The sequence below is a fragment of the Odontomachus brunneus genome, unplaced genomic scaffold (genome assembly GCF_010583005.1).
Source record: "Odontomachus brunneus isolate Ranch 3 - 2012 unplaced genomic scaffold, Obru_v1 Obru_scaffold_312, whole genome shotgun sequence".
Lineage (NCBI taxonomy): Eukaryota > Metazoa > Arthropoda > Insecta > Hymenoptera > Formicidae > Odontomachus > Odontomachus brunneus.
In genome coordinates, this window is record NW_022639762.1 from 86168 (window position 1) to 98975 (window position 12808).

At 34.0% G+C, this 12808-nt stretch overlaps 2 protein-coding genes across 2 annotated transcripts in view; both read left to right on the plus strand.

The window, feature by feature from the left end:
* LOC116853388 overlaps positions 1-1502 on the plus strand; it is a 9076-nt gene extending 7574 nt beyond the window's left edge. The window contains exon 2 of the mRNA XM_032834455.1: positions 1317-1502. Coding sequence (XP_032690346.1) covers positions 1317-1502 — 186 coding nt within the window. The remainder of the gene's footprint in view (positions 1-1316) is intronic.
* A 2798-nt stretch (positions 1503-4300) lies between these two features.
* The window catches only part of LOC116853389 (mitogen-activated protein kinase 1), a 97935-nt gene continuing 89427 nt past the window's right edge, over positions 4301-12808 (plus strand). The window contains exon 1 of the mRNA XM_032834456.1: positions 4301-4639. Coding sequence (XP_032690347.1) covers positions 4512-4639 — 128 coding nt within the window. The 5' untranslated portion in view covers positions 4301-4511. The remainder of the gene's footprint in view (positions 4640-12808) is intronic.

The following is a 12808-nucleotide window of genomic DNA, read 5'->3' on the forward strand; positions in this document are numbered from 1 at the left end:
ATATATATATATATATATATATATATATATATATATATATATATATATATATATATACACTGCCGTCGAAAAGTTTCCGGACAATGCCTACACCTAAAATTTAAGTCTTCTCGCGTTTTCTCGAGGCTTCTCGTATTAGTTTCTCTTTAATAGTATTTGACCTCATGGTATACCCAAACTGTTTACACAACATACATAAAACTCGACCTGTCTATGCGACGTTGCTGCGTAACACTGGTGATCCATTATTATTCGGAAATCAGTCTAGCGTCACAGTCGAAATTTTGTCTTGACTAAACTGCTCTGTAGTATTATTCTCGTACTCCACTTCACAATATCAGTTGTTTACATTGATAACAGAACATAGTGGTACGTATTTTAGTTACTGTTGTTATTTCACTTGTGAGTTCAAATCGAATTTTTGAAAGAACACTATCACATTGTATTTTGCATTAAAAAAAAAAAAAAAATGGGTCGAGGGCCTAATTTAAGCATAGAAAAACGTGCAGCAGTTACTGCGCTTCACGATGACAATCGCAGCATACGTTATATTGTGGAAAAATTGAAAATATCGCGGTCCACCGTAAGCGACGCTATTACGCGCTTTAAAAAAACCGGCTGTAACAAGGACAAGGCTCGCACCGGGAGGCCTTGAGTTACTTCCAAATCAGAGGATAAGTCCTTAGTTTTAATGTCAAAAATGAATAGGAAGCTTACCGCACCGGAAATCCAATCGCGGTTCAATGAAAATCATGAACATCAAATATCGGTGACTACTGTCAAGGATCGTTTGCACAAAGCCGGTCTTTAAAGTAGAGTTTCCATTAAAAAACCGCTTCTCCGGCGCGGGAACAGGGCTTCAGTGGGCTCAAAATCACAAAGACTGGACCATCGAAGATTGGAAACAAGTTTTGTGGACCGACGAATCAAAGTTCGAGATTTTTGGTAAAAAACGAAGAATGTATGTCCGTCGTGCGCCTTAGGAAAAAAAATGAACCCAGATTGCATAACTCCTACAATTAAACACGGCGGAGGATCCGTGATGGTGTGGGGATATTTCAATTATACGGGCGTGGGAGATCTCTACAGAGTCAAGGGAATACTTGACCAGAAAGACTACCACTCGATTCTGAGTAGGCATTATATTTCGTCCGGCAAACGTTTAATTAGTCGTGGATTTATCATGCAGCAAGATAATGACCCCAAACATACCTCTAAATTATGTTCTAATTATCTGCATCGAAAAGAGGAAGGCGGAGAGCTCAAAATGATGACCTCCTCAATCTCCGGATCTTAATCCCATTGAACTTCTGTAGGATGAACTTGATTGCCGAGTTCGGAGAGTCTGTTCCACTTCTCAAGAGCACCTTTGGGAGACCCTCGAGAAAGAATGGAATAAAATACCAAATTCTGTATTGGAAAAACTCATAGAAAGGATGCCGCGATTGATGAAAAAGGTGTTGTCCACCAAAGAAGGTTGGTTCGATGAAAAAAAGGTATGAGTTTTAAGCTAAGGATGGGTTCTAATTCGTAAAATTTTCAGTTTTTGTTAGTTCTAATTGTAAACTAAATAAAATTTATTATTTTTTTCATAGTAATTAGCGTTTTATTAAGAATTTTCTCGACTTATACCCCTATCCGGGAACTTTTTGACGGTAGTGTATATATATATATATATATATATATATATATATATATATATATATATATATATATGTATATATATGTATATGTATATACTATATATATATTTACAAATATAATATATACTGTTGTATGCACTTATCGTAATAAAAATTATATTTTTTACTATAATAACATTAATGTTTTATTATTATTTTCTATGCCCGTTACTACAATAAATATTATTAATGTTATAAGTATTTTTTATATATTGGCAGTAACAAATTTGATTTTATTATAGTTAAAAAAGAAATAAAAATATTCTCGTACGTTTCATACAGTAACTGAAAAAAGCGGGAGTGGTCATTTTGTTGTAAGACGTTATTGCCGAATCAGATATTTTGCCTGTCACAGCCTTTCCATATGTCAAAGTCCCAACTTAGCGATCTAGGTTGCATTCCAAAACGTTCTTTTTGAGGAAAATTTTACTCAATATCTATAGTTCACGTTACATATACTATAGAGTATCGAGTAAAATTTCCTCAAAAAAGACGTTTTGGAACACAACCCTAATATATATAGACATCTGTGCCTGCGCAGTAAAACTTATGTATATGCAACTATTTCAAGTATAGGGACCCTGACGCCTTAAGGTGCCAATACATGGGAGCGTTCCAGCGTCGAGCGTTAAAGCGTTAGCCAATCAACGTATCAGGTCCCAGAAGTATATTTGTAGTTCTTGCGGAAAGTGGCACGTTGATTGGCTACCGCTTTAACGCTTGACGCTTAATGCTCCTATGTAAAAGTACCTTTATCGAAACTAAACTCATACACACACAACGTTGTAGACACTTTCCATATTTACTTTTTTTATTTATTATCAATTACTCAGTTTCTTTAATACATTTCCAGTAAGAAATGACTTGTCGATCGACGTCGAAAAGACGTCGCTATGTTTACATGCATATATGTTTACATTTTGTCGCCACGCTTGCGCATTGCGATCATAGGACACTCTTTTCTAGTGAGCCAATTACAGTCCATCCTCTATCCTTCAGTCTTCTTTCACTCTCTTTTATAGCAAAAATTCCTCTACGCGCCATATAGTAGTATTATATAGACTAAGTTTACACGGCAACTTAAAACCGGTTTAGTAATTACCGTAGTAGTTAATAAACTCTTGAATCCGATTGGAGTATATTTCTAAATCTAAAAAAATATTCCAATCGGATACGAGAGTTTACTAAATACGATTGTTACTAAACTGGTATTTTAAGCTGCCGTATAAACTTAGTCATATATGGTTAACCTGATCTGGAAAAAGACTGTGCTTAAGATAGGTTTCAAGTTACGTTTAATGTCGGTCTACAACCTGCTTTAAGCTTTAACACATAAGCAACTGACCAATCACAATCGATTATTCTTAAGACGTAAGGAGAATAATTGACTGTGGTTGCTTAAGGCCATCACACACAAAATTCTGTAAAAACTTAAAACGTAAGCGTAAAGAAATTGACCAATCTCAATCGAGCACTCGGCTCTTCGTAATCCCTCCATTATTATGAAGAGCCGAATACTCGATTGAGATTGATCGATTTCCTTAAGCTTACGATTTAAGTTCTTACGGAATTTTGTGTGTGATGGCCTTTAAGGCTTAAAGCTTAAAGCAAGGTTATAGACCGACGGGTGGGACCCGATTGACCACGATACGATTGGACATAGATTGTATGATTGGTTCGAACTAGTAATTCACTAGATAATTCTTTTTATCGGTTGGTTGTATCCAATCGTATCGTGGTCAATCAGGACGCTCCCTAGACTGACATTTATGAATTCCGCCCTAAGGCCGGTATTCATAGGCCGATCTTATAGCGTGTTCGACTGGCCCTGGGTTAATCGCTCCGAGAGCGATTAATGACGTTATAAGTCTCTACTAACCAATCATAAAGCTTATAAATACTTTTTCGACCAATAAACGTAGGCTGAATAACCCAGAGTAGGTTAACCAGTCGAACATGCTATTATATTTAAAATCATCTTAAGTACTGTCTTGTGGTATCATGAACCAATTACAGAGCATATTCGCATCTTAAAATATTACTTAAGACGGTCTTAAAACAAGATTCGACAATGGGTGTGTTCCAATATTTACTGCCAGTACTGAAAATCTATAGTATACGTAACATGAACTATAGATTTTCAGTACTGACAGTGAATATCGGAACGCACCCTATGAATACTGGCCTAAGGGTGCTATTTCACGTGTCGTATGACAAGCTTTTCGGATACGTTTATTGGTTGGCGAATAGAGTATTTCTAGGTTCTCTGTTCGTCAACCAATAAACGTATCCAAGAAACTTGTCGTACGACACGTGAAATATCAGCCTAAGTGTCTGTAGAATTGATATGAGTCGCGCGACCTCATCGTTACTATCGAGAAATGCACATAATGGTCGTTCTACATTAGTTGCAAGTCGATTGTAACTCTTGTTGCGACAGCCAATCAGAAGCGTCAATAGCACTATTGATGCTTCTGGTTGGCTGTCGCAATAATAATTGCGTCTGCTTGCGATCGACTTACAACTAATGTAGAACGACCTTAATGTACGTAGTGTACATGCACTTCTTCAGGGGGCGTCGAAGATCTTTGAGTGGCGGCTCTTAAGTTCTCTCTCTTTATAACTGGCTGATCTCAGATTTGGTATATGTGGATCGTACTTTAAATACTTCGAAGCATTTGTCGTTCTAAGCGGACTATTCTGTTGCGGCCATTGCGGTGACGATAATCTATCTAGTGGTGCGTCGATAGCGTGTCATTGCTTGTCGTTTTTGTAGCGTAATACACGACTTCGAACACAGCGTGAACGGAGCCACCAAGTAGTGTCAAAATGGCGGCATGTGAAGGTTCTGCGAGTGCAAATCCGAATTGCGAAGTAGTGCGCGGGCAAACATTTGAGGTCGGTCCGCGCTACACAAATCTATCATACATGGGCGAAGGCGCCTACGGCATGGTCGTGTAAGTGTTAACGAGTTGATTTCATGTCAGAGTAATTAGCAGCGGAAAATCGTTTCAGCTGTCTGATAGATGTTGAGATAAACATTGAAAGAAGCAATGCGATGTTACATGAAATTCGACGTCAAGTGCGTCATGTAGCATTGCATGATGATTTAATGCGGTCACACATGTCAAAACATGGGTTACGAAGTATTTAACGTGCATAGTTATGCCGATAGCGGTATGCGATGAGTGAAATTTATTCGCTATTTGTATTACACATATTATGTATCTCAACATGTTTCGCCGCTACTTTAAAAAACACGTTACGCCCTTTTATTGTTCTATCACTTATTTTTCATTTGTTTTATCATTTATTTTTTATTCTTCTATTTTCTTTTTATTCCTTGTATTTCCTTGTACTCGTTATATTAATAAGATAAAATAATACTTTACAATTTGACCTTATTATTTTTATCAACACGTTATTTTGATGAGATGTAACATGTTTTTGGCAAGTTATGTTGATGCGTACACATGCGTATACATAATATGTTTTTTATGTTAAATTATCGTTATGATTGTTATTTTTATTACAATTGCTATTTTATCACATAATGTTGACATAGCTAAGATTATGGCTGATAATGGAATATTTTTTGTGGCAAGATATTTAGAACTATTGTATCATTATTGATTGTACTACTGACTTTAAGGAGTTTATTTATCTAAACGAAAATACTTAAAATTATACATAAATTTAACATAATATTTATACAATAAGGCACATTTGTAATTAAAGTTTCATGCAATTTGTCTGCATTGTTAATATGAAATTTATTACTGAATATGACAATTTTGCACATGTAACTTATAGTGGAAGCTAAAGTTCCTCAAATCAGAATCAGGATATTGTTTGTTATTTGTAGAGAGAAAGTGAGCAAATGATTGAAAGAAAAGCTGCAGCGTGTTTCATTATTTCAATCTTAGAACTTTTCTTATTTCTATTAGAGTCTCTCCCATTTTCTCTCATTTCTATTAGTCACTCCCACTCATATCATTTCTAAAAATGACGGAAAGAATGCAAGCAATTAGAAATTATCATACTTTGTTCTAATTATGACTAGAGGAACTTTGGTAGAAGCAATATAGATACCATTATTTCAATGTAACATCGTATAAAATAATACTATCAAAATAAAAAAACTTACTGTTATAAATGTTATATATTAAGAAACACAGCATAGAAGAAAGAATAGTATTTACTACATCGTTCTTGTGTAATGACTGATTGTAGATCAGAAAACTGTTGTGTCATACTTTGAGTAGTATTGTATGGCATAAAATATGGCAAGGTAGTAAATTAGTTTCAAATTAACATTTATTTAGATAGTTATTTAGAGATAAATATATATCACAAATATATTATTTAGATAATTACTTAAATAAATATATAAAAAGTATATAAACTATATAAATATATAAAATATATAAATAAATATATAAAAATGTAATTTTGTTTGTTAAACAGCAAATTTATGAATAGCTGCTTTGTTGCATTACTAAAAGTATATTCTTTAGATGTCTTGAAAATACATAATTAGTGAATAAACTCCTTAATTTTAAGGATGAATTCTTTGACAAATTATTAATTTAACGATTTTTTCATAATTAATATCTTGAAATTTAGAATTTTTAAATATTGAGGTATTAAATTTTCATATTAAAAATGATTACTAATTTAAGATTTTTTATTATTTTTATAGACTATATTTGTTTTTAGATTCTCTCATGCTGAAAAGATTCTTTATTCAATCTTTTTTGAGATATAATAGCAATAAAAATAAAATTATGCTTTCCTTATTTAAAATTACTAATATAAAACGATAATATAAAATATTTAACCTAAATTTCAATAAAAACAATGTGAGTCAATAAGATGATTGATTTACATTAAAATTTAGACTGGATGTAATGTAATCTCATTGTTTTGTATCCATTATTTAAACAATGTTTATATACAGAATCATATATAGATTGTCCCATTTTAATCAACACATTTGAATATCTCAAGAATTAAGAGTTTTATCTAAAAATGTTTTAAGTAAAAATTGTATGGTTTCAAGGGACAGAAAAGATGATAATATTAATTTAACCTTAGAACAATCTCAGAAATACTATTAATTTTCATTTTTTAAATCAAATCATGTGATTTTTCTGACATAAATAATAATTTCTTTGATTATATATCCTGTATAATCTTTTGGTTATATATGCTATAAAAATACATGGTCAAAATCATAAAAAAAATGAATCATTCCCAAGATATTTACATTTTATTTTGATATTTCTCAGTACAAGATATAAAATATCTCTATTAAAATGGTAATAAATTATAATGGTTCTCAGATATAAAATAAAAAATAAATTAGGCAAGAAAGACGTTTAAGAGCCTAAGCACAGGTTTAATAGTGCAATAAAAAATAATTATAATAAAAAACAAATCTTATACGTTTCGACCTGCTTTAGGTCCTCTTCAGTGAAATAACAAAAATAAAGTAATCGCTAGTTAAAACATAATTAAGTTAACAAAATAATCGAGAAGACGCACGTTCGCAAATTAATCGCTTGTAGAACAAATTTGCATAAGAACGCAAATGATAAAATTCTCCTTTCTCTGAAGCGTCAGCGCAATGCGTCCATTTGTAAGGACGATGTGGAGCAGGCAAATGCCGTTATGACAATGTCAAAGATGTTTGTAAAGTCAATCGCCGCGAGAGAAGGCTTGGTTGTCGCACGGAACGTGTCTGATCGTTAGTCAAGTCGCCATGTGCTCGGGATAGCGCCAGAGATGTCGCTTCTGAACGATATCTCTTAGATATCCTGAAATAAGAGATCGGACACTATATGTCAACGTTTTGATTAGCTGGACCATATTTGGGTTCCTGCTTCCAGTTAGGATTATGAGCTGAATGACAACACAAGCAGTGGTCTGTTCTTTTCAGCTGCACTAATTGCACTGCTGAACTGATGCAATAAGTATACTTCCGGTTTGGACTCAAACATGGCGAATCTGGTATCTATAGGCGATGATATCCGATCTCTTTTTAAAGGATCTCTAATATCTCTGAACGTTATCTAGGGAGAGGAGAGCGTCGTGAGCGTGGAACGTCAGGTAGCTCGGTGGTTTAGAGCAGTCGCCCGACAAGCGAAAGACCCGGGTTTGAATCCTGGCCTAGCATACCGCGTTTTCGATATTTTTCTCTAGAACGAAAAGAAAACGCAGGTCCCGAACATACGGCGTCCTGCCGCCACCTAGTACGCCCTCCTCTTATGGTGAAATCTCCTCTCTCCAGCGTGTTGTGAAACCCGGGGGCTGCCAAAAAATTGGTATCTACTCCGGCTTTTTCTATGATTTACACCAGAGAGGCAACGGTGGGGACGGGCATGCATGGACAACAGGTCTTAAAGGATACCAACCTTTGACTAGGTAACTTGACTAGTGATAACTTTGTTTTTATTATTTCACTGAAGAGGACCTAAAGCAGGTCGAAACATATAAGATTTGTTTTTTATTGTAATTATTTTTTATCATACTATTAAACCTGTGTCTAGGCTCTTAAATGCCTTTCTCTTCTAATTTCTTTTTGATAAAATATCTCGTGAAAATCTCGTAAATTCAATACATTTTTTTTATTTATTAGGGTATAATTATTCCGTATAAGGGATTCAGCTCTAATCACTTTGATTTTGAGATATTTTGTTAAGAACGTTATCCTAAGTAACCTTGAAATGATTTCAGTCGGTGCTCATTGTTTATTGAAAAGATATTAGCAAAGGAAATTTAGATAAAAATATCGAATAAGAGATCCAGTTTCTATGATCTCGACCATATGTTATCAAGGATATGTCTCTAAGTAACATTCAAAAAGTTTTAAATGTCGTTCAATGTTTGTTAAAAAGTTATTAATAAAAATAGTTTTATAAATGAAACGTAATTTTGGTACACAATATACATACAGTATACGTAAATATGATAAACAGTACACGTATATGCGCGGGGGAGGGGGAATAATTAGCAGACTTACATAAACAATTCTTATTAATTTATAACTTTTTACAACTTTTTAAATGTTATTTAATTTTACTCCTTTGTCCAATTCCCCTTAATCTTTTTATACGTAGAATAACGAGAGAAATTGATTCGTGATATTAATTTTTGCATACTCGTGCATCAACTCATGAATTATTTGTGAATGTACTAATAAGGGGAGGACCAGGTGACTCACCATGGGATTTTGACCCCAATTTTTTTAATTATTCTGGAGATGAAAAAAAAAGATACGTGTCCCGGCGTTTGATTGAATAGGCCTTAGTTTTGGAGTAATAAATTTGTGAAAATTGGTCATATCCAAAGCGCACCATGACGCGCCATATGAGCCTTCCCGGTAACTATACTTCCAGTGCAGTTGGCTTCGTGAGTTAGGTGCTTGCTTCATAATTCGTAAGATCCAAGTTCGCTCCCGGAGGTGAGCAATAATTTTTTTTTTAATGAGTGTTTTTATTTATTTTTATTTATTTTGATGATATTGATATAGTATGCAAATTTTTGAAATAGAAAATTTAATTTAATATCACATTCTAAACATTAATTTAAATTTAATTTTGAAGGAATTTTAATTTAAGTAATAATATTTGAAATAATAAATAAGTAATAATCATAATAATATATAAGTTATTTGTAATGGATAACATATAAAGGCAACGTATCTAAATTTGCAAATTGTTTAAATTTAAAATTTAATTGGAAATAATATTAACAGTATTTTAAATTTCTAGTTTTTAAAATAATTAATCGTAAAAGAAGAAGAATAAACAAACATCTGAAATGTGAATGTGAATATTTTTATTACAAAATTCAATTATTTAAGTATTGCGGATTTATTACAAAATTAAATTATCCTACCTGCAGTTGAGCGAATATGAGCGGATGTTCTGTCAGACATTCTGTACACGCGCGTGCAAATACACATATTCGCATGACTTATGTTGACACAAAACTGTTTTAAAAGATTCATTCAATATTAACATCGCTCAATAAGTACTTAATGAGTTTTCGGATTTGATTAGTTAGTATTTTCAGATATTAATTAGATCTGAAAATATATATCAACCAAATCCAGGAGCTTATTGAGCACGCAATGAGTAATTGTAGTGCTGAATATACACATATCACCTGACATTAAGTATAGGTGATGTCACTTATAAGGTAGCAATTATTACTCTTTATTTAATCACTAGTTTACGTCGATGTACTGTGTCTCTAATCATAATTTTCAATATACATTTGTTTATTTTTATATGAAACATGTAACTATGAATAGTACATATTACTTGTCGATTGCTTTATTTGAAAAAGAACTTGTCTTGAAATTATAGGATGTAAAAGCGAACTAAGATAACACGCGGCATCTTGATAATAACATCATATAAGAAGACGAGAGAGAGTGTGTTGGAGCGGGAGTCTGGATAGCTCAGTGGTTTAGAACAGTCGCCCGGCAAGCAAAAGACCTAGGTTCGAGTCCTGGTCCAGCAAACTCCGGCTTCCAATATACTTTTCTCTTCGACTCTTACAGTTCAGAAGTGGGATTAGTGTACTCATCGTGTTTCCTCGTCAAAATTCGGGGTTGATCGATTCGGAACTGCCATTTGAATTATTATTCCGATTTGTGGAAATTTGAAGTGTTGGTGCTTAGTGTTGGCGTCGTTGAAAATATCGCGCAAGACCCAGGGGTGTCTCAGTTATGGTTTAGGTTTATGACTTTAGATAGGGGGGCACTGGCCGGTGAGCGGATATTAGATACGCGTTAAGGTTCCTGACTAGTCATCGCGGCCATATTGGTTGATGACATCAGAAGCGAAAAATTGCACACGAATTTTGCGCCCGAATCATTGCAAAATAAAAAAAGTTAACAAAATGACACTTGCAATCGATCTTACACATTCGTAAAATGTTTCGGATAGTGTTTATTTCCCGAAATAACCTTAACAATACTGCTAAATATACGAGAGAATAGGCTTATTTAGCAGGACAGGAGATCAGCTGTAAGACTCACGGAATGTGATAGAATAAGTACTATTATAGTTAAAATATTACAAAAAGCACAGTATCCGGAGTATTTTCCGCAATTGTGTTATGTTTGATATGTAAGCACTACAGTCAGTAATAACGCCGTGATTCGGACGGAAAAAATTAGGTAGCTGTTACAAAAATACATACATACATACATATACATATATAATTGGCTTTATACATACGATGAACAAAGTTCTTATTCCTACCACTGATGGCTGTGTCGCTACCGTCAACGCGGACTTCTCGCCTGACTAGCCAGGAGTCTTAAGTTCGGATTAGTGTTTAGTGTCGTCAAAAAATATTACGCAAGAACCGGTGGTCGATTTAAGATATTTGCCGGTGAGCGGATATTAGATACACATTAAGTTTAAATTAATAAAAAGCACATTCGGGACGAATATGATGTCAGACTGGCCGAACTAGGATGTACGAGGGTGGATCAATAAGTACCCATGTTAGGAATAAAGACGCAATTTTTTCAAAAATTTTTTTTATTTTTTAACATAATTTCCTTTTAGGACGATACACTTTTCCCAACGTCCCTGCTATTTCTTTAATCCTTTCAAAAAATATGATTTGTCAAACTCTTCAAAATAGGCTTCTGTCACGACGATGACCTCTTTGTTTGAGCTACATTTTTTTCCTGCGAGCCACGTTTTCATGTTAGGGAACAGAAAGAGATTGCAGGGAGCCAGGTCGGACGAGTACGGTGGGTGCGGCAGCAATTCGATTTGCTTAAAGAGGTCCAAACACTGCTTCGAAATTGAAAGCCGTATCCGCTTGTTGTCCGCCGTGAGCAATCGCGGCAATCGGGCCGAACTTTCTCATTCTTAACTTATTATGTAAAATATTGATTGCCGTTCTGTACGACACGCCTACGGCCCCTGCTATTTCGTGCATTTCCGCTCGACGATTAGCGAGAATTATGTCGTGGACCTTTTCAACGATTTCCTCAGTAACCACGTCTGGCGAGCGGCCTGGGCGCTCCTCATCAAAAACAGATGTACGGTCACGTTTGAATTTGTTGAACCAATATCTCACGGTTGTCATAGACGGTGAAGGGTTTCTATAGACAGTATTCAACTTTGTTTTTATTTCTTTGCAAGTTTCTCCATTCAAAAATAAAAAGCTAATTATGGATTGGTATTGCTCTTTTTTCCATTGTATCGAAAAACACCAAACATGTTTAATATAAATGACTGTCAAATCAAAACTAACCTATGAATCAGTCTGAAATTTTTATGGCGTCGTTTGAAAGATGGTAATGCCAACACGATGGTAATGCCAACTTTCCTCACATTATCGGTTTTCAAACACGGGTACTAATTGATCCACTCTCGTAAAAACGAACTGAGGTAACACGCAGCATTTTGACAATAACATCATATAAGAAGATGAGAGAGAGTGTGTTGGAGTGGGAGCCTGGGTAGCTCAGTGGTTTAGAGCAGTCGCCCGCCAAGCGAAAGAGCCAGGTTCGAGTCTCGGCCCAGCAAACTCTGGCTTCCGATATATTTTTCTCTCTGACTTTTACAAAATTACATTAAGTATTTTTTCTTTATTGCAATGTTTACCCTACATTTGGTAAATACAATTTTTGATATTTTAGGCTTTCGCGGTATCAATGCATATTAGATTAGATAAATAAAATTTTTATCTGATATATGACAAAAATTTGTAACATCACATAAATATAAAAAAGTTTGTCACAATAAAGCACTATTCTAATAAATTTTCACAGGAAAACAGAGTGGAGAACGATTTTTTAATATTTTCAATACTACATATATAAAACTTATAAAAATCATTAAAGTTAGCCATTATGATATAAATTGACTCTGCTTCGCAGTTATGATGTTATATTATATGAGTTAAAAGATATTTAAAAAAATATTAAAACAACCTTATTCAGATCAATTGTACTTTCGCAAATACTCTATTGAAAAATACAAGATAATTTTATACTCTCTCTATAAAAGTAATGATATCAAAAGGTTTACCAAGTGTGAATGATTAATCATTTCAGTTTTTACTTTTATATACTTTTATATACTTTT